At 37.1% G+C, this 23,213-nt stretch overlaps 1 protein-coding gene across 1 annotated transcript in view; it reads right to left on the bottom strand.

Moving 5' to 3' along the window:
- Positions 1 to 22,259, bottom strand: part of aldh1a3 (aldehyde dehydrogenase 1 family, member A3) — a 22,356-nt gene extending 97 nt beyond the window's left edge. Inside the window, exons 1-13 of the mRNA XM_027164142.2 lie at positions 22,008 to 22,259; positions 21,686 to 21,790; positions 19,487 to 19,627; positions 14,782 to 14,911; positions 12,287 to 12,348; positions 9,634 to 9,762; positions 8,701 to 8,814; positions 7,888 to 7,990; positions 3,108 to 3,292; positions 2,805 to 2,969; positions 1,200 to 1,357; positions 734 to 808; positions 1 to 655 (exon numbers count right to left, since the gene is read on the bottom strand). The exon at positions 1 to 655 is cut by the window's left edge and continues 97 nt beyond it. Of these exons, the coding sequence (XP_027019943.1) occupies positions 580 to 655; positions 734 to 808; positions 1,200 to 1,357; positions 2,805 to 2,969; positions 3,108 to 3,292; positions 7,888 to 7,990; positions 8,701 to 8,814; positions 9,634 to 9,762; positions 12,287 to 12,348; positions 14,782 to 14,911; positions 19,487 to 19,627; positions 21,686 to 21,790; positions 22,008 to 22,097 (1,533 nt within the window). The 5' untranslated portion in view covers positions 22,098 to 22,259 and the 3' untranslated portion in view covers positions 1 to 579. The remainder of the gene's footprint in view (positions 656 to 733; positions 809 to 1,199; positions 1,358 to 2,804; positions 2,970 to 3,107; positions 3,293 to 7,887; positions 7,991 to 8,700; positions 8,815 to 9,633; positions 9,763 to 12,286; positions 12,349 to 14,781; positions 14,912 to 19,486; positions 19,628 to 21,685; positions 21,791 to 22,007) is intronic.
- Between the last annotated feature and the right edge of the window lie 954 nt (positions 22,260 to 23,213).

Raw genomic sequence — 23,213 nt, 5'->3', positions numbered from 1 at the left:
ATATTCAACGTTTTAAAATCCTCCCATATTATCTGCATATACATTCAGAATTAAGCCCTTCTAAATGCTGGTCTGTTGAATAAGTCTTGAGAATGATTCTCCTATGAAACATTATTACCTATAGTTGAAAAAATGAAGAGTGGCTTGACAACAAATGTCTATGAGTCTAAATAAACAAATAAATAAATGCTAAACTTTTCTTTCCTTTTAGCATTATTAGCCTTACCATATTTAGGCCAAACCAAGGAAACAGACTTTATATACCATGCATGTTTTGGCTAAATGGCTACATGGCAATTTTAATTTTTAGCCAGTCTATCGCATAAAGCGAGGCAGGAGGAGGATTTTAGCAATTTACAAAAAGAGACAAAGATGTTCAGATTAAATAAAAACATTATACAAATATTTTTTTTCTGTACATAACATCTATATAGAATTAAAAATGACTGGAAAATAAAGAGCTTGTAGATATATAAGAAGTCATTTCAGCAAAGAAAACAAAACGTCTGTCATGTTGACCATTTGATTCCAAGTACCATGGTTGAGAGATCACCAGGGTCACCTCCAAATAACGGCTTCTCAAATCTTCAGCTGCTCACTGAGTTTTATGGTGACTGCTTTGACCTCAGTGTACTCAGCCAATGCGTACTCCCCACTGCACACAGAAGACCACCATTAGATGTATTGCATGGTAATACAGTGATGACAGAAATGAGAAAATCGTCGAACTTACAGCTCACGCCCATTCCCTGACATCTTATAACCACCAAAAGGTGACTGGGCATGGAGGGCATTGTAGCAGTTCACCCTAAGAACACAAAGAAAGGACAACAGCTTTAATATATTAATATCAATATATGAAAGAAGCAATATATATATTGAATCAAAACCGCAATTTCCCAGGTTCCAGATGGTCTACATCACACATTAGAGTGTTTATCAAGATTAGCATTAAGGTTTTTCGAGTTAAACCGATATACCAGAAAATTCCACCAGGGGGCAGTGTCTGACTGAAAGAGTTTCATGGTTGAAGAATTAAAGCTTGAACAGTTCCCTTCTATTATATTGCGTGGAGAAAAATGGAAAGTTTTCAGGATGTGTGTCGTTCCCCTAGAGTCTCAGATCCCCTTAAACCCACCATGGTTTCCCTCATGTGTGTCTACAATGCTCTTGTCAATGAAAGTGATCTGCTTTCTCACCACACAGTGCCAGCCTCCAGGGCTGAGGACACACTCAGTGCTCGATCTATGCTCCGGGTGAACACAGCTGCTGCCAGGCCATAGTGGGTGCTGTTTGCTCTGTCAATCACTTCTTCCTGACTCTTAAACTTCAGAATGCACTGAACTGGCCCAAAGATCTACAACCCAAACAACATCCTTATTAAGGAACAACATTTGTTTTAGTGATTATAAAGCATAAACATGTGTTATAAACTTGTGTTATTGAAACAAATATATTTTAATCTAAGTACAAACACAATGCCCTTATTTCTGCAAGTAGTCAGTTAAAAATTTGTCAAGTTTGCTTATTTATTAAGGGAAGCTACGAGTTTAGCACTGTTAGCAAGCTGTATATTTACATTTACAGCATTTAGCAAATGGCCTTAACCAGAGTGACTTACATTTTATCTAATTTTTATACAACTGAGCAATTGAGGGTTAAGGGCCTTGCTCAGGGGCCCAGCAGTGGCAGCAGGAATCAAACTCACAACCTTTTATGAGGCCCAACACCATAACCACTAGGCTACCACATCCCATGTACTGTATATATAAATCATCATACGTTTACCTGAAGCCTCATAAATTGTATCTCAGATAGACCATGTAGTATCTGATTTCTGACACCAATGTCAAAATTTATGTGCATTCCTTTGTCTTTCTCCTTCTGTCTGTTTTGTTTTAGTACATTTTAGTGCATCATCACAATTCACAAGCATCAGAATCAGGCAGGTTAAATTCAAATTATAATATAGTCTCAATTTGATCTGTATAATTGGCTTGGATAAAACTTAACGTTAACGTTAATGTTAAGGAAATACATCTGACATTACTGTTTCTTCAATCCATGACTAAAAATAAGTCCATAGAAATGACCAGTAACTTAATTACTGTATGTTTGTAAATGTTGCTACATTACTGATCTGAAATCAGGTATACAGATGTAAATATTTTATTTTTCAGGTTCATACTGACTACATGTTAAATGTTATTTACAGTGTATTCATGTATTGTATTAATGAAGTTCACGGTTTGTTCATGTTTGTTCCATGCGTTAAATTATGTCATCTAAGAGGACTTTAATGTAAAAAATTACCACTCTCATAAATAGTAAACTCTCTTTTATCTTTGGATACTCAGATAAGTGTGTAATGATGTAATGGTTCTAAAGTGCCTAATGTCAGACCTGTCCTGGCTTATCGACTACATTGCAAGTGGAAGACAGTTAAATATTTTGATCATTTCCTTTTGTTTCAGATGTTACCTGAGTGGCCTGTCAAAAATCTGTTCAAGCTCACAGCATTACAGACAGTGGAGCACGGAGGTGAACAGCTAGTGTACATGAGTTTATTTATTTATTTATTTATTTATTAGGCAGAATTAAGTGCATTGCATACAGATTGATGCAACATCCTTTTACAGCCTTCTCATGCTATACTCTGACCAGTAGAGGGCAGACCACTCTAACGCTGAGTTCTCAACCCTGGTATGATGAAAATAAGATTAAAACTTCCTAAAACAAGTGTGTCAAATATTAAACTGTGTATAAGCAAGTGGCAGTCAGATATTAATTCACAGCAAGTTTACCTCCTCTTTTGCCAAGCGCATGTGGTCTTTGACATCTGAGAAGATAGTAGGCTGGATGAAGAGAGATTTGTCCTTCATTAAGCTTCCTCCACACTCCAGTTTTGCTCCCTCACGCTTCCCGCTCTCCACCAGCTCCATGATATTATCACATTGCTGCTGGTTAATCTAAATGCACAATATTAAGCTAAGGACACTAACAAACAAAATTTTGAACATCCAAGTTCCCTAGGTGTTTGGATAAATTGTTAATCTAAAATTATGTGTATGTCTATTCTGAGAGGACAAGGTGATGAGATGTCATACCTGAGGGCCATGTGTTGTTCGGGGGTCCATAGGGTCCCCGGCTACGATTCTCTTAGCGCTTTCAACACTGAGTCTCACAAACTCATCATATACACACTCCTCAACAAAGACACGTGAGGCAGCAGTGCAGCATTGACCCTGGTTGTAGAACGCACCCTTCTGAGCTTCCTGCACTGCTAACTGCACTACACACATGCACACACACACACACACACACACACACACACACACACACACACACACACACACACACACACACACACACACACACACACAACACACACTGCGTTGTCACAAAAAGCTGCATCTATACTCTATGCTTATGAACCTTAAAATGGGTATTTAGGAAATGCAAGTAAAATATGTCAGCATGCCAAAAACTACTATATAAATTACTTTCTATAATAAATAAAGTAAATAAAATTGACCCCTTTTTCTAGACAATATAATTATAATATTTGTTTTCCTCAAATCAGATCTGTGAATTTTAAACTGCTACTTACAAGAGAGTTAAGTAAATGGATAAAAAAAGAAAATCAGAATTAGTCAATTATTATTTTAAAACTAAACCTAAATACAGATGTTACAGTTGTTGCCATGTGTACTCAGTACATTTGACGACCCCCAGCTTTACATATTGTCTTGTGTGTTGCAATGGGATTACAAGAAATATGACCATTTTCACAGTTTATAATATTTTCCCCAGACTGTTTAAACATTTATTAGACCCATTGGCTCAACTGTTTAAAAAAAGAAAAGAGAAAAGGAACCAGGCATTTTCACACCTTTTGCTAATTAATTAAAAAAAGTATGAACTTAAAATGCCTACTTTTATTAAATTCGGACATGTTTCAATGGTTCCTGATAGTTATCGCTATATATTTTTTTCTTTTCACACAAACTCTACAGATCTTATTGTAATCCTCGAGTTGCCAACTTACAGACATCACATAAAGATATTAACCCGAAGAAGACGAGAAAGAAACACTTTTACGATCCCTTTGCATCACTCACCTTGAGCGCAATTCTATGTATAACTTGACTGCTTTTATCACACTCTTCTGGTGGGATTTTAAAATCAGTCACTAACTTTTCAATTTAATAAATGGATTGGTAATGACAATAAGCTACATTTTCCATAATAGCAATACTCTGTGTGTTAATTATCGTGATATATCACCTGACAGCGTGACAAATAACTGTTGGCTTTCTCCTAGCCAGTTGCTTTTCCTGGCAAAGGCAATACAGGCAATTGCTCATGGCAGTATCAGGACACTGTGTTCTATACAGGCATGAGATCCCATGGTGTTACACCACTGTCTTGCCCTATTAAACAGCAAACTTTCAGCAACTTCCTATCGATTCTACATGTTTCAACAGTAGATGCAGTGCAAATTAAACTCAGCTCTCAAAAACGATAAAGGTTGCTAATCAAATTCTGCCACTGGCCTGATTGCATACATAAAATAAACTTTATTCAGAGGTCTGTATTCTGTATTTTTTGCACTTTTTTCCACAGTTTAGTCCCCTGCCAATTCTAATCCACCAGCTAGCTTATGACAACCACCAGGAAAGGAGAGTGAAGGTGAAGTGTTTATGTGATTTACAAGGGACAGAGTATGCTATCCCTCGATCATAGAGAGCATGACCAGATTTGCTCTGAAAACTGGATGGCTGTGACCTTGTTCAGGTTTGTGACCTTGTAACCTCCTGGAAATAAGGCAAAAGCTTGACATTTTCCCACTTCTCATCACTTCCAGCTTTAATCAAAATCACAAACTCCATTAAACAGGATCTCCAGGCAGCTAAATAATTACGGATGTTACTAAATTCATCACATGGCCTGTTTCATCACTAACCAAGCACCGTTATTCCCAACTGACACTCTCCCTTTAAATAACCTGGTTATTTTGCAGCCTGTTGCAAAGCATTGCTCTGGCTTTCACATTTTTTAGCCTATAAATTGCGCTTGTGTTGTTAGTCCTGCTTATAAGTTTGTCCTTGCCTGGTCTATTCAAATTTCCTAACCCAGTGCCTGTTTTGCCTTTGCCCTCTTTGTCCAACTGACTTTTTAATAAAACCTGCATTTGCATCCAAACCCTAACTGATCTCCTGACATACATACTATCAGACATTGAACAATGCACCAGAAATTGGCAAGTGATGGAAGGTAAAGAAGCAAGAGAATATCTTCTTAACCCAAAATGAAGGAACAGAAACAACACAGAATATGCATTTATCTTTACAGGTTTTTAGGCCAGAGTTCTCGCTGAGTTGGACTAAAACGATAGCCCTTTGACCTGAACATTCGCAGTCTTAGCTACTTGTTTGGACAAACTGGTGATAAGATGCTTCACTGCTCATCATCTCAACATGATGACAACCAGGGAGACATGCAGACCATGCAACCCCACAAAAACCCCAAGAATTAAAGAGGACTGTGTTTTTTTGTAGAGAGGAAATTCATCTTGCTTCTCGTCAGACTCTTACGCAAGTTCCCCACTGTTCGCAGATTCCTGTTGCTATAGCAACAAAACCCTTATGTCTAGTCTATACAGCATCTTCAATTTTGCATCAAAAACTCCTCAATTATTTTATCATTTATCCCTTTCAAAAGCCTTGAGGTTTAGAGGTCTTCAGCAAAAGAAAGACATGTGCCTTCAATCTACATCATTCATATTACTGTACACGTTACTGGCTGTCTGCAGCAGGTGTCTACACTACACATTCATCCTCGGTTTATCCTGTATTCCTTGTTGAGCATAAAGCTATGGGTATATGCAAAGGATACGAGTAGATCACAAATACCTGGTGTTTTTACTTTGGGAGTAAGAAGGAGGGAGGGTTTTGATTATGCACTCATTGTAGCGAATTGAACTAAGTCATAGCAAAAGTTTTAGTATCCATCACCCTCAGGGAACTCAGCCCCTGAGTAACTAAGTAGTATGAATATTCTACAAAGTTTGGTATCAACAAGCAGAACTAGTCACTTTGCATGTTGCATATTGTCATACTCGGTGTGCCTGGCATTTTATAAATAATGTCATGTCATTGCATACATTGATCAGTATTTTGATATAGTTCCACTCTTTCAAAATTCATGCCCAGCACATTAATAAAATGGCCTGAGATAACTTTACTTGGAAATGACATTAGTGAGGATAATCTGTGTTACATTTACATTACGTTTACACTTACGGGATTTGGCAGACGCTATTATCGACTTACATAAAACATTAAACTGAGCAGTTAATTGTTAAGGTCCTTGCTCAAGGGTCCAGCAGTGGCAGCTCGATGGCTCACAGCCTACCAATTAGTAGTCCAAATCTTAACCACTGAGCTACCACACGTATGTGTGTATAAATATATACACACACACACACAGGTTCATTGTGAAGTCTGAGAGGATTCCAAACCTTAGTATTAATATTTTGTTTAATTAGTTCTGCTTTAGTTACAATAACTTTGTTGTTTTAGTTTTTTTACTGTTTGACCCAGTGTCTGTTTTCACCTTTGCTTTGCCCTTTACGATTATCTGGCTTAATAAACCCTGCATTCAAATCCAGACACATCCACGTGCAATCCTTGACAGGTAAAGCATATACTTTTACCTTTAACGGTAAAATCAGGCACATATGCTTCCCTTATTAGCAAATACTAAAACTAATAAATCCTAATAAAAAGACTTATTAAAATAAAATTAAATAAAAATAATAAGCTAATAAAAAGAAACAAATAAATTTCTAAGACACAATATTGCTGAATTGTATTTGTGTAAAAAGTAAAATGGTATATTTGTCTGATTTAAAAGATTGTTTTTGTTTTTTGGCCATAGCCTCATGCTTGTTTGCATTATTTTTTTTTTTTAAGATTTGCTCATTTGTTCATTAAAAGGCTAAAGCTGTCTGTTTAAAAAAAAAAAAACACAGATTTTTTTTTAAATTTGTCACAGATTTGCTCTAATACGGCAGGTCCTGAGTTATATATTTTAAAGATATTAGATATTTTAGATAAGAAAAATAAACTTTTTAGAATCTCTTGAAAAAAGACACAATGAATACTGTAAATACTCCACTAGTGTGATGATGCAGATCATTGTATGTGTTTAAGGTCAATTTGAATAAAAGCTGGGGGCACGGTGGCTTAGTGGTTAGCACGTTCGCCTCACATATCCAGGGTTGGGGGTTCTAACCCTAACCATAACCCTCAATTGCCCGTAGTGTGTGAGTGTGTGAGTGAATGAGAGTGTGTGTGTGCCCTGCGATGGGTTGGCACTCCGTCCAGGGTGTATCCTGCCTTGTTGCCTGATAACGTCTGAGATCGCCGTGACGCCGTGACCCGAGAAGTTCGGATAAGCAGTAGACAATGAATGAATGAATAAAATGCATGCTCTTTATTTGCTGGGCTTTATCTCTTCCTACACCCCTTCTTATGTTCCCCTTTCAGTCCTAGCTAATGGTAGTGTTTATTTGATTTACTGTATGTTTACTGTATAACCCATATTATAGTTAGTGATTAATATGCTTTTGTATGAGTAACTGAATAGTAAACCGAGACTACATACTGTGAACTATATATAAATGTACCTGCAGTCTGAATACGTCATTGATTTGATTTTCCAGTCCTTTAATTTGTCATTCATTTTTATTTCCAGGTACTGAGGTTAGTCTTTGTTTTCATCAGACCCTTAATGTGAAGCTTGAACCCTTCATTTTTTTGTTGCATCTGCTCATCAACCTTTGTGTGAGCACAAGGACATTAAAAAAACCACATCACTTACGGTCTGAGTCAGCAAACACAATGCAAGGGTTCTTTCCTCCCAATTCCAGCGTCACTCTTTTCAAGTTGCTTTTTGCTGCCGCCTCTTTGATCAGCTGACCCACCTGAGCACAAAGAGAGCAAACAATCATGAGTGCTTTAAGTCAACGACAATGTTGACGTCAGAACATGCTTGTTTGATTTTGGAGATGCACAAAAATGCCTGGAGGGAAGACAGGAATGAAGTCAAAAGCTTTTAATTCAACTGCAGGTGCTTAATGGCATGAATGTATATGGTGTTTCTGCAAATGTGGCAAATATATAGGTATAGGAAAAAATCATTTTTGCTATGCCTTAAAATGTTTTAGGAGATGGCTTTGAAATTGTGTGTGTGTGTGTGTGTGTGTGTGTGTGTGTGTGTGTGTGTGTGTGTGTGTGTGTGTGTGTGTGTGTGTGTGTGTGTGTGTGTAAAAGTTCATAAAGGTTAAGTGAACTTAATGCTGCACTAAATCTCTCCTAACAGTCCTTAGAATTTCACCAAATCCATGATCAGTACAAATAATAATTATAACACTGATCGTCCTGGAATCATTCTCAGAGGGTCTTTGACCTCAACATCTTTGATTCTCTTTGATTATCTTTGATTCTCATCTTTGAGAAGTCCTAAAGATGCTTTGTACAGTCGAAGCTTGTACAGAGGTACAGTATGATCGTTTCTCAGCAGAGCCCCTTTAAGAAACAAAGAACCCTTAATGAACCATTTCTCACTTTAATGATACGCTTGGACAAAATACCAATTCCATTCCTTTTCCTTTTGTAAATGAGGACCTTATACCTCTGTGGAACCGGTGAAGGCAACTTTGTCGATGCCCATGTGGCTGGAAATGGCTGCCCCTGCTGTTGGGCCAAAACCTGGCACAATGTTCACCACTCCAGGAGGAAAACCAGCCTGCGAACAAAAAAACATAAAAAAAGAATCCACTCCAAGGGTTTAGCTAAAAGTCGTTAGGAATGCTAAAATACTTAATGACTTAAAGCTGAGGCTTTTCTATAGAGACCAAAAATAAACTGATTAATGGGCTGGTAAAAGAGGTGAAAACAAATGACACACAAGTCATGGCCTGTCAAGTCGAAAAATAATGCACACAAAGAAGCGTCTCTCTTTGAAGCCTCTAAAGCACTCTCATTCATGTAATTCAAATACATGACCAGAAATAAAAGCTCCGCTATAGGAGTGAAGAGAAAGTTAATAGGTTGGACAGTCCTGAAGTTTTACTCAGTCTCACTGTTTACAGTCGATAAGCTTTCAGACTTGAAAAAATAAAATAATCATATAATCAAAAGCTCTCAGACTATCGACGAGTCTCAAAGCAGTTTCATTTTGACTTACACTCCTATTAATGTTTAGTGTTTATTTCAGTCCATTGTAAGAACATCTTGCGAAACAAAAACCTGCTGAAGATCCTTAAATTAATGTAAAAATATTAGTCTTATAAATATTAGTCTTATAAATATTAGTTAAAGCAGGTGTTTTATATTCAGTTAATCAGTAAACTGTTGCTTTCATGCTGTAATTTATGGTTTATTAATTAATCGTTGTTATTATTATTAACTATTCCAGCAAGTATAAAGATCCATACAAGATATATATTGTAAATAAATATACTTCACACAAACATTATTTATCTTCACTCGAAACCTTCTCGTAATCCATGAAATTTTTTCTAGAACAAAAATTATAGAAATGATTCCAAATGAGATCCTTCACCTCTTTGATGAGCGCGCCGACATGGAGGGCCGTCAGCGGAGTCTCTTCAGCCGGCTTGATGACCACTGTGTTTCCACAGCACAAGGCTGGAGCAATCTTCCATATGAACATTAGTAGAGGAAAATTCCACTATAAAAGATCAGACAGTTTAAAAAAATTTGACTTCTGCGTGTCATCACTTTATTCGAATCCCGTTTACGCATGAAATGACCAACTAGGTGAAGATTGTACTAGATCATTTACTCCTAATCCTGTAGAAAGCCACAGACAATGAGTAACTGATAGCCATAGCGTGACGTGTTTGATGTCTCAATGCAGATTAGCTCTCTAAATGTCTGTCACTGGAAAAAAAAAAGACATTGTTGAGAACGCTGGTAATTCTAGAAATCATGAAAACATGCCAGGTAGATTGTTCACACGGGGGGGTGAGGAACATGGTGGGCAAAAGGACTAGCTCCATCTCTGCACACATACACATACAGTCATGAATTTCTTGTTTATCGCTCACTGTTTGATCTCTTTAGCTTGAGATGGAGTCAGTGGAATTTGATGGATTTTACTTGAGACAGAACTTCCTGTTATTTCTTTCTTGGTGAGTCATGGTCTTTATGTGCCAGTCGAGCTCTCGGTAATCACCCGTACAGATTTATGATCCAATCTCTCGTGTCTAATGCTACTTTTTGTGCCTTTTTGGAAGAAGATACCGTCCATCTCTTTTGGAACTTCAAATTTAAATAAGCTGAGAATTATTTTCCCCTTTCTTACCATCAAAGTCAGTAACATGATATATACAGTAGAGCAACATCTGAGTCACTCAGGAAAGAAAATCTCCCATTACACCAACCACATTTGCTAATTATTATCATAAGCGATGACGGATGTTGTCATAGACGCATAGATTTCCTCACAAAAACATCCCAGATCCTTCAATGAGAAATGTGGACGTGGTCAGGATTAGGATTAATAGAATGCAAGATTAGGATTGAATTACTAGTGAATGGGTGGCATTTTGTTTCATAGCCACAGTGAATAGCACATGATTAATATAAATCTTATGAATATTATGTAAAAAAAAAAAAAAAGGCAACACAGGTACAATAACAGGCTATAACAATGGCTTTCTGAACGTCACAGACATGACGTAAGCATATAGAGGTGATATAAAATGTCAGTATTAACGCAATATGAACTATTTCTGATAATGTGTGCGTACACTGGCATTGTCTCCTATAGCCAACGCCTGCCTAGATTTAGTTACCGATCGGTCTAGGAAACGCCCAGATTCTCACACACACACACACACACACACACACACACACACACACACACACACACACACACACACACACACACACACACACACACACACACTACTACTACTACTACTACTACTACTTAGGATTAATGTTATCTGAAATACCTGAAATAACTTCTTTTGTCTAGATTTGAAATAGAACTGGATTTGTATGCTTTTATAATTCACATCGACTCGATATTTCAATAAAATGACAATAATTCAATTAGTATTAGGTTTAGTAACATTCACTTTAAAACAACATAATAATGAATGCATATATACGTGCACTAATGAGGAAATAAAGAAGCGTATACATAAGTGAGTCACATATTAATAATGATGATAGAAGTAATAACAGACAACATAATATTGTGGACACAGTGTAAGTTAATCAAGGTGTTTAACAGGTAGAGCTGCTGCCTCATCGCTCCAGGGTCCACGATCTGATCCTGAGCTCGAGTTACTGCCTGTGTGAAATTTTAAACGTAGGATAACCCAAACTATTTTACTAACTTGGTTTAAATCACGGTTTAATCCTTGCTTACTCGCTACCACTTACTTTGAGTCACCATGATCAAGATCAAAGCTCTTGATTGCTATGAGACTGTAAAAATGGCTGTGGTAATGTTCTTTTATGCACTTGTGTATATAGTGTACAGTTATAAACAGGGAAACGATTTATAATCACACTCTCTGGTGTCATTCAGATAAGGATGTTCCCTTTTATGTCTGGTTCCTCTCAAGGTTTCTTCCTCATATTGGCTCAGGGAGTTTTTCCTTGTCACTTTTGTGTCTGTCTTGCTCAATCAGGATATATATAAATATAAATCTCGATCTTTATCATCTTGATTCAGAATTGATATATTCCTGTAAAGCTGTTTTGCGACGATGTCCATTGTCAAACCTGTTATACAAATAAATCTGGATTGAACTGAATTTTGCAGGTGGTTGATCAAGCATGTGGTCATCACTGTGGTATATCATAATATAAGAGTATTTGTATGTCTAATATAATCTGTATTTAGGATTTAGTACTGGAAAAACAAAAGTTACGTAATACGTTAACTATTATTTATCTATTATTAATATCTGCATATTTATGAACCTTATAGTTATTCTACACCAAACTGCATTACATAAATGATGATCTGAAGGGCATCTGGATAAAATGTCATTACCCTGAAGATGATGTCACATTATGTTGTCATTGAGACCTTTCGGTTTGCCTAATCAAACCACCTCCTACGCATCACTTCTAGTTTCCTTCTATCATGCACAGATAAAATCATGCCTGTCAACATGACATCACAAGCTCTGTAACAGTAAAATAAAGATGAGAATCGCATATATACTTACTGGAATGATTGCACCACATACACCAACCGGCTCATGTTTGGTGAAGCACATGAAATTATCATCTGTTGAGAAACAGAAATGAGGAGCGAGTACGATTAGCAGCACACTGAACATTTCAACTGGTGTTTAAACTTAAAGACAATCATACAAAGACAACCACAGGCCTGGACATAACGTATACAGTGTGTCTACATGATTCTTTTTAGAAAAGGCACAGTGAGGCAAGGTGTGTGAGAGGCTGATGTACTATATTGTGTGTCACCTCTATTTCTCTCAGGAGTCATATATCCTACCAGAAATTATATTTTCATATTATATTCTCTTGTCACTCCGTCCAGGGTGTATCCTGCCTTGATGCCCAATAACGCCTGAGATATATGCACAGACTCCCCCCGTGACCCGGTTCGGATAAGCGGTAGAAAATGAATGAATGAATGAATTCTCTTGTCTGGGGTTCTACTTTAGTACGTGTTATGGAGAACACTCTCCATGACTTAGCATTTCCTTTTCACACATATGAAGAGGTGAAGAGGTGAACGACTGATTATCATTTTGTGTTGTCATGGCATTCCATGACTGATTATCTGTGAAATTACTTTGTGTTTCATCAACACTCATTTTTAATATGAATATTGTATTGGGTGGAAAAACTAAATCAGTTATCCAGAATATTTTAAGCAGTCTGTATCTTTCTGCTCTTTTTCTATCTATATGTTACATCATTTATACAAAAAAAATTAAAAATCCAAATTCTATTTCAGTGCTTTGACAAATCTGTAACTGCCTTCCGGTTATCTGAATGGATATAAAATGGTTTAAGTGAATGATTTGCTAATTAGTTATCTGTAATTACCTGTGTCTCTAGAAAGATCGACAGATATACAGACAGACAGACAGACAGACAGACAGACAGATAGACAGATAGATAGATAGATAGATAGATAGATAGATAGATAGATAGATAGATAGATAGATAGATAGATAGATAGATCAAATACCTACAACATAAATATACTTTATAAATATAATATAAAGTGTTTTAGGTTTCATATTTTTTGTAGGAAGAGTTACAGATAATTGAATATATCTCTATCCATTTTCTCATAAAAATGTACAATATTGTACATGTCAGTGAAACTATTTAAACGGATTTGATATGAGTAATTACCACGATAATTATGTCTATGTATTGATCTGCATAGAGAGACACTGATATCAATAGCAACATTTTTTTTCAGTCTATCTAGGATGCAAAATTTGCACTCAGCTTTTCATACACCACCAGACCGACAATTAAAACATTTATCCAGGACAAGCTTGTCACTTAATATACTAATAAAAAACACAGTCACCTGATTTTATTTCTGTAAACTTCTAAAGACACAATGTGAGCAAGTCAAGCGAAGGATTAAGCAGAACAGTAAGCATTATTGACATTTTACAGAATCAAAGGTCATCTAGTGAACTTCCCCAATTCTTAACTGTAAAGTTGCAAATAACAAACTGAAGAAAAGTGTCAAGTAACTTTAACACACTCCCATCTCTCCTTCCCCCACTTCCTCCTGCACCTAAAAGCTGTCCTGTACACCCACACTACTGTCACTTCTGAAAGAGCATCACACACACACACATACACACACACACACGTATATGACATTTCACCCCCGCGCGAGTATGAAGGAGCCACGCCTGCTAATCTGCCTAAGCTGCCCTCTCCAAGGCCTGACCTTCTCGTGTTTCTCCACACTGCAGTGTGTCGGCGGGATTACAGACTCTCCGACTCCCTTCCCACAATGCTCATCTCGGCCTGGCATCAGCCAGAGGGCCCTTTTGACTGCCGATCTCCCACGTCTGCTTATCAAAGGTTACATTTCCATAGCAGATATTTGGTGTAAGGATTTTGAACAGTCAACCTAAACTAAAGCTGACTACTGTTCTGCTTTAGACAAGACCACATCAAAAATGTCACGTTGTAACTGTTATGTAGAAGTTATAAGTAAAATTTGTTTCCTTTGTGTCGGCACATAAATTGCGTGATTGTTTTGGCTTGTCACTGGCAGGAACCTCAGGATTAACAGAGATGTGTGCTGTCAGGAACAGACATCTCTGACCCTTTTGCTCTGTGGCTCATCTGCGGTTTCACCTCAACGATTACGATCAGAGCCTCTTCCTTTTGCTTTGTGCTCCTGGCCCTTTCGTCTCGAAGCGCTTTATTTAAATCTAATCAGGAGGAAAGCGGCCAGCTTGTTTTGTCTAGCAGATCTCCTGGAGTGACAAGCGAACTGGTGAAGAGGAAGAATTACAGAGGCAACTGAGCTACCGCCCAGAGCTAAAGAGAGTCCATACACCACGATTTGGCTGAAGCGTCGACTCGTTTCACCGCAGAAATCTTTGAGACGTTTAACGGGTTCTGCAGTTTCAACATGATACGCGGACAGCCGATACGGTGAGGCTTTACAAAAGAGTTCATATGACATTTGTTTGGAAACACTCACCCACTGGCATGGTCTTGCCATGGATCTTATCCGCCCAGCCGGCGAAGTATCTCAGTGTTCTGATGCTTCCTTCCAGATCAACAAAGAATGACTGCAGAAAGGGTTTCCCAGTGTCCATAGTCTCCATAGTCTGGAAATGGAAGATTAATAAATCCAGTAAACACAAAACGGCTGCTTTAGATTTGATAAAACTTATTACAACAAGGAATTTTTCAGTCCTGTCAACTAGTCACTTTTCTAACTCCTGTGCAATGAGTTTAACATGTTACCATAGAACGTTCTGGTATTTTACCACAGTGTGTTCTTGTCCAGTATTGTATTTTCATTTTAACACAGTACGTAGCACTAATGTAATGAGAAGCTGATTTTATTGTAAAGCAATAAAAAAAAAGGCAGATTTCACAAAATCTGCTAAATCATATTTGTGCCAGACTGGGAAAAGACTTCACAATGAGAAATTAGAATTTTTTCTCAATATATAATCCTGAAAAGTCACTTGAAATGAAATATGGTTCTCTTTTCTATGTATCTATTTTAAAATTATAAAGGGAGAAACTTTTTATTGTTAACTGTGACTGAGACGCAGGAGAACTGCAGACATGTTGACGTTCAGAATCTGATTCTCAGCTGATTTGATTAAACAAATAAATTATTTCCATTTTCTACAGCACACAGATATGCATCGAGATGATCATAGCATGAAATTCACCATTTTCCACTGTTAGAAAGTAAATAAAGACATTTCCAGGTTAGTGAAATGTACGCTTACTTGAAACTGAGGCATCAGAATATGTTAATGGTAGATTTTTGTACATTTTATTGAATCTTTAGCAACCCTTATTTTCCCCTACATTTATATTTACTAGAATTCAGTCACAGAGATGAAACGTTTTCCCAAATTCCCAATCGCTCAGGAAATCTACTAAAATATTTTGAAATGGTTGTTGTTGCTCTTGAATTACTCTTGGCCCAGTTATTCATCTCCAGCTTTCACCCCTGTAAAATCAGTTCTTGCCATTTTTTCTGAACGTGTTTTCAACAAATACCTGGAATAATATTTGTGTGAATTCATTATATCTAACTGTATAAACTATATAGATAGTTGTAACTATCTCAGATTTCTATATCATCCAGGTATCCAGGTAGTCCCGAGACTGATGAGACGCTATGCACATAATTAAACACAACACACTAAGCAGTCCCTAATAAACAACAGTTTTTATATGTAACAGAAATGCCAAGGATTTAATATGCTCTGGGATCAAGAGTTCAGAAATGAAATAACAATTATAATAAATTGAAGCCTTGGAGTCGGAGAACAATGACTGCCATCGACAGAACTGGCAGAACTTTTTCCCCTAGAGCTGTTTTTTCTGGCTGAGCACTAGATCACTGATGATGGACGGATTACTTAATATGATTCATAAGCACTGAATGGGTTGCTTGCTGTGTGCTGTCTAATAGTCTTAAGTGTATATACTGTATATACCAGGGGTGTTCTTCCAGTCAGAGATCAAGAGCCACGTTTTTTACTGTGTTACCGCAAAGAGCCACATCATACACATGGGCACACATGAACATTGCCTTTTTTCCCTTCCATTTTGAGAGCAAACTTGACACAAATTGTTTACTCAAATGATCTTGATCCTACTGGGAAACTTTGATTTATTTTCATCCCACTCATGCGCGTTTAACGAAAATACCGTATTGGACTCAAGAGAATGGAACACGCATGTTAAAAAGACACAAATACAAACTTCGATATGAACATAAGAGCCGCAAGAAACCGGGCAAAGAGCCGCATGCGGCTCGGAAGCCGCGGGTTGGCCACCCCTGGTATATACACTTACTGGTCACAGACAGTTGTATTCACTGGCCACCTGTACGATTATAGAATCCTCAAATTATGTGGCTCAGAGAAATCTATGAAATCATGCTTTAGTTTAAAATTTTCACATCAGGCATCAGTATTAAAGGGGAAACATCTGCACCAGTGATTATTAGCTCAGTGATTAAGGTGTTGGACTACTGCTCAGAAGGTTGTGAGTTCAAATCCCAGGGACAAGCTGTGACTCCTGTGTCCCTGAGCAAGGCCCTTAAACCCGAACTGCTTAGCTGTATAAATGAGATAAATGTGTATACTGTACTTATTTACTGGGTTTTCACACTCTCTAGAATTTCTACAGAATTGTGTGTAAAAATAACAACAAAGCTATTCAGTTATCAGCAGTTCTGCATTCAAGGAAATTTTTTGAGCAGACAGGAAGCCTATGGAAACTGAAATAACCATTCTTAACAACCAGGCAAAGCATAAAAGCATTACAGAATGTGCAACTTAGTGATGGATGAACTACATCATCAGATTTCAATTCAAGAACAGGACACTATTACCATATATATATATATATATATATATATATATATAATTTTTTTTCTCTCTCTACGAGAAGATCTACACAAGAGATTGGTATGATGAATCGTGACCAAGCTATCATTTGAGTAAAAGCAGATCCTCTGATTGTTAATGTTGTACTACACAATATATGGAAATATTACATCATTTCAGCACAGAAAAAGTTAACAGAGCTAAAAGAATTATGTTTAATCTGATCCTGGCGATCCTCAAGGGACTGCCGATGTATCGATAAGGAAAAAGGACCTCAAATCATTTTTACCTACTATTCTTTTTTCCTGGAGTGTAAGTGGAATTATTCTAATTAGCTCAATGGCAGAACTGAATTAACGCATGTTTGCCATTTGCATGTGTTCTGGAAATAATATGTTTCGACCAGCTGCAAAACTACATTCCCAAGTGCATGCTCTAATTTAATTCAACTTGGCAGCACAAATTAAAACAATATTATAAATCTATTAATACTCTATACTTAGAGATTAAAAACTGGATGTGCATTCGAACATGTGTGAGGGGAGAAGGCGAAATTGCTCATGATGTCATCGTGTTTTTCTGCCAGTGCCATTGTAAATTCAAAGTTGGCTGCTTTCTCTAGTAACAACAGTTACACAAAAGTTTGACTAATCATTAAGAACTTGGACATAACAATAATAATAATAAAAAAAAAACAAAAAAAAACCTCTCAATACACAGGAAAAAATATGAATCTCTTTATGACAGGGCTCAAAGTGAACAGTTCAGCCAAAAATGACATTTATACAATTTCCACTTTATGCCAAATAGAGTTGATCAGCCAAAATACATTTGCTGCTTTAGTTTTGCACTGGAGCTATGAGGCTAATGCAGCTAGCAAATAAAGCCTAGCACTTAGCCATTAGGTGCATTTGAATGGCTGTTATGGAATTATGATTTGAGTGTCACTAGGAACACATGTGGCTAGACAATGTGGCACAAAATGGGATTTTGGAATTTAATACCTTACAAATTCTTTTATTTTATGAAATCATTTGTTTGTGAACAAATGATAGTTATTTCTAAATTAATGTCGGACTTGCATGTGATGTTTACGGACAACGTTTTTGCACAGTGCTGAACTGCTCGCTGCTGGATTCCCTTTAGACACTAAACTTGTCTTGGCCATCAGATTACTTATTAGAAAGAGACAAATTACCTGCATTTGATTTTTGCTCATTACTATCCCATTTAATTCAATTTAATTCGATTCAGGGGGCACGGTGGCTTAGTGGGTAGCATGTTCGCCTCACACCTCCAGGGTCGGGGTTCAATTCCCGCCTCCGCCTTGTGTGTGTGGAGTTTGCATGTTTTCTCCCCCGGTCCAAAGACATGCATGGTAGGTTGATTGGCATCTCTGGAAAATTGTCCGTAGTGTGTGAGTCTGTGAGTGAATGAGAGTGTGTGTGCCCTGAGATGGGTTGGCACTCCATCCAGGGTGTATACTGCCTTGATGCCCGATGACGCCTGAGATAGGCACAGGCCCCCCGTGACCCGAGAAGTTCGGATAAGCGGTAGAAAATGAGTGAGTAATTCTATTCAGTGCTTTTACCAAAGGACATCATAAAGCAATTTTCAATTTGTCCTATTAAACTCATTAAACTTAATAGAGGACAGAGATAAATTGGGAATTATAGACTTTTTAAGAGGATTCGTCCTAGAATTTAGTAGCTAATTAAAGCTGATTGAAATATTTTCCTGTCACTTCTCCCTGGATTATCTGGTTTCCTCTAACCTTCTAAAACAGCTGTGAATGAAATTGCACTGTACTTTAAATAAAGCACTCACCAAAGATCAGTGACTGATTTTTTTTATTTTTATTTTTAATATTGATATAATATCATTAACTATTTACTATATTAATGAACTTTTTAGAATTAAGGCAAAAATAGTAATAAAGAATATGTATAATAAATATATAATGAAAAAATATAGTAAGATATTGTACTATATCTAATAAAGCATTAACACCTACACTGTTGAAATAACTTCCACATCTGAGTACTACAAAGCTTTAGTGGTCAATTTGCCCTAATGGTGTTTGACCAGCTGAAGTGAATTTACAAACACTGTAAAATCAGAACTGGATTTTTTTTTGTTGTTGTTGCAACGTTCCATTTCAAGACTGTGCCTTTTTTTTTTTAGCTCGTAGCTCCTTTTTTCAAAGCAGAGCCCCCTTTTTTCAGTGAGCTTCTGACACCTGTGGCAGTGTGTGATGGACGCGTTCAGACAGGCGTGTTAAGCAGCGCCGGGGGGAAGCGAACTACTGTTTGCACTCACAGCAAGCAGACTGCGCTCTCTCTCCAGCAGGTCAGCCAGCACATTCAGTAAGCGGCCCCGGCTCGACGCATCCATCCTCCTCCATGCTGAGCCCTGCTTTAACGCCGCTCTCGCTGCCTCCACTGCTTTATTCACATCAGCCTGAGGACACAGAGCCATCACAGTACATCTTCATTTAAAAAATAAAAAATAAATTCAGTTATCTATCCAGAATTGAATTGCTTTTGCAGACACATCAAAACCCTGAGCATATTAGAATCTGGTGTGAAGTTGTGATGCTGTTCAGACTGCTACATTTGTTTTCCAGACTGAATAAAGTATTACAAGCTGACTTAACTCCTACTGTGTTACATACAGCTAGTATTTATAACTATGACATTTAAATGAACAGTGCTGAATTAACACTAATATCTTTATATAGTGTGCAAAGTGTATAAACACTACAGCTCTTACAGCATTTAACATCATCCAGTGTGTTAAAATACCTCATATAGTGTTGAGCCACACTCACATTAATGAGTTCAAACTTATACTCTGAGTGCTGAATTAATATCCAATGACGTTATATAATGTTGAATCAAACAGTGTGGAATTAACACTAAAGCTGATCTAGTGTAAAACATCATCTGGTGTGTTAAAGTAAATTATATAGTGTTGAGATCATAATTACAATAATGGGTTATCCTTTAAATCATGATTTAACAGTCCAGTTCTTATTATCCTGTAGTAAAGAACCTCCAGCAGCTTTGAGCTACCATTTAATGTGACGGGTTAAAATGTAGTCGTAGATAAACACGGCTGAACTCAGACATACAGATGTTATACGGCGCTGAATTAACACCACATCTGCTAAATAGCATTACGCTGCATCTGTGTAGTGAAGCTTGTTTTCACAGAGCAAAGTTAAAAAGAAACCGTCTTGAATGAACTCTCTAATTAACATTGCTGTTGTAACACTTACCACTGTTAAATAGTGTTGAACAGTGTTAAATGGTGCCTGTGACAGTGATAAGTTTCAACATGCAGCCTTAAATTAACATGACAGATTTAACCCTTATGACTGTTAAATAGTGCTGAATAAACACTATTATTGTTTAGTAGCACTGAATAAACACTACAGTGCTGTTAGGCTGTTAGCGTTTAATAATATTCACAGTGATAAAGTAACTCCCAAAGTGTACAGCTTGCATTTAAAAGTACTGAGTTATTGTTGAATTAACACTATAACTGTGAAATTGCCTTAAATTGCATCTGTTATCAACCTACGGTGTTATATAAATATAAACATTATGTCCTGAATAGCCTGTCATGGGTAATACTGAATTAAAGCCTAAGGCCAGTATATAATGATTCAATAATATAGTCGTTAATGAGTGCTGACTCATTATCACTATCCACAGCTAAGACATCATCAGTGTTATAATAGCATCTGTAGTGTCGAGTAACTCCTGCTGTGTTGAGCAAGAATTTACAATAATGTGTTAAAACCTGAAAAAATGTGTTTCCTTGTACAAATTTTTTTACTTAATACTAGCTGTACAGCTATAAAACAGTGTTCTGAATTAAACTGTGTTGATTTAACATTCAAACAATTAAAATGTAAGAATTAAAGTAAGCTAGCAGGACAGAAAGAAATGAAGTACTAAAAAAATGTTGATCCATATCTTATTAGTGTTTAGGGCGGATGTGTGGTTCATGGTCAGGATGTATGCTTCTACATACATGAACATCCATGGAATATTTCCATTGCACAATAGACTCTTTGGAGTGTAAAACTTTTCTTTAGATGTAAAATGTTCGAAGAATGATGTAAGATGTAAGAAGAAATGGGTTCTTACTTTAACTACTAAAAGTTTTATAGGTTCATCTATGGCATCAGTGCAAAAAAAACCCTATGTGGCTCTTCTTTACACCTTTATTTTTAAGAGTTTATAAATACTATAGTAGTTCCAGGACACGCTGTGTGCTGTGTATTAATAAAACAAAGCTGTAATGTCACCGGCCTCAGGCTTGCTCAATAGGGATGAAGGTTAGTGATAAATAGTCAACTTTTAAACTGTCCAATTTTTTATTCTCTTTTTATACTTCTATGAAGCTGCTTCCAGACAATGTCAGGTGGTGAAAGTCAGTTGCTATACGAATAAACTGAACCGACAGGGAATTGTATAATGATGACTGGAATCAGATCTAACAACTTACTTTATCAGCCTCTTGCACGTCACAGATTTTCACACCTGTTGCAGGGTTGATTGTAGGAAAGGTCTTTTCTTTCGAAGAGCAGTGCCAGTCGTTATTGATAAAAAGCTGCAATGTGGAGAGGGATTATTTATTGTACTTTTTTAGTAGACTATAATCATTCAATTATTGAAGTGTTCAGTGAAGCTGACAAAAATACAGCACATTACGCAGAGACCCTGAGCACGAGCTGTTCTCATTAAGTACAAACTTGAATTTAATGTTTAACCATATATTTTTATAATGTAAAAATAATAATAATAAAGAAATACATTAATCTGTTTACCTTGGTGTGTTTGATTTCTGAGATCTTCTGAGGTTGTGGCAAACTCACACTCAGGGCCTCTCCATTCTCTGTAATCCCGTTCTGTGCCATGACAGAGCAGCCGATCCTCACAGCCTTGTGTGTGTGTGTGTGTGTGTGTGTGTGTGTGTGTGTGTGTGTGTGTGTGTGTGTGTGTGTGTGTGTGTGAGAGAGAGAGCGTGTGAGAGAGAGTGAAAGTGTGTTTGTGTATGTGTGTGTATGGTTGGGTGTGTGTGTGTGTGTGTGTGTGTGTGTGTGTGTGTGTGTGTGTGTGTGTGTGTGTGTGTGTGTGTGTGTGTGTGTGTCTGTTTATAAGTGTGGGATAAAGCAAGTGCACCTTTTCTGAGTGAGTAAGTGAGATTGTGTGTATTTATAAGGGCTGAGTAAAGGTCCTCCCTCTGCGAGCGCGCACTCCGCGCATGCGGCTTCCACGGAAAATCTCTCTCTCTCTCTCTCTCTCTCTCTCTCTCTCTCTCTCTCTCTCTCTCTCTCTCTCACACACACACACACACACACACACACACACACACACACACACACACACACACACACACACACACACACACACACACACACACACCCCTTCCTTTTCATCAACGCTATGAACATGAAAAATACGAGAAACTCCATTATCACAGTAACCGTTTCCAAAAACCGGGGTTTCGCTTTGAATGCGCAAAAAGAACATTGTGAATTAATGAGAACATGTGAACAATATGGGATCGAATGACAAAAGAAAAAAGAAAAAAATGGGAGAAAATCACGTCATTAAGTTAAATTCTCTTAGAGCAGAGGCTATTATTTATCATTTCATAACAGATATAGACTTATACACGATGTGCTTTAAAAGACATATTATGCTGAACAAGATTTTACAGCTCTTAAAAAAATTCTGTTCCAGTAATGTAAAGACAGCAGTTTTTTTTTTATATTGGCTGTAAATTACATTTCATGGACCTGCTCAGAACAGGCTTAGCTCCTCCTGACCATCACAGTATTGTCCAGAAGACATTTCATCAATTCTTGAATTCCTGATTCTACATTGCCATTGTTTATATACCGTCATGGTTTTTAGTTATCCATTTGACCTTGAACCTATATTGTTTGTATTTGTTTTATTTCTACTCAACTTATTTATCTAAACAATTTCTACTTGTTTAGCAGATTTTGAATAATAAAGGTGATTTA

This window comes from Tachysurus fulvidraco, chromosome 2 (genome assembly GCF_022655615.1).
Source record: "Tachysurus fulvidraco isolate hzauxx_2018 chromosome 2, HZAU_PFXX_2.0, whole genome shotgun sequence".
Classification (NCBI taxonomy): Eukaryota; Metazoa; Chordata; class Actinopteri; order Siluriformes; family Bagridae; genus Tachysurus; species Tachysurus fulvidraco.
The sequence above is the reverse complement of the archived record's forward strand: the minus strand, read 5'-3'. Positions and strand labels throughout refer to the sequence as shown.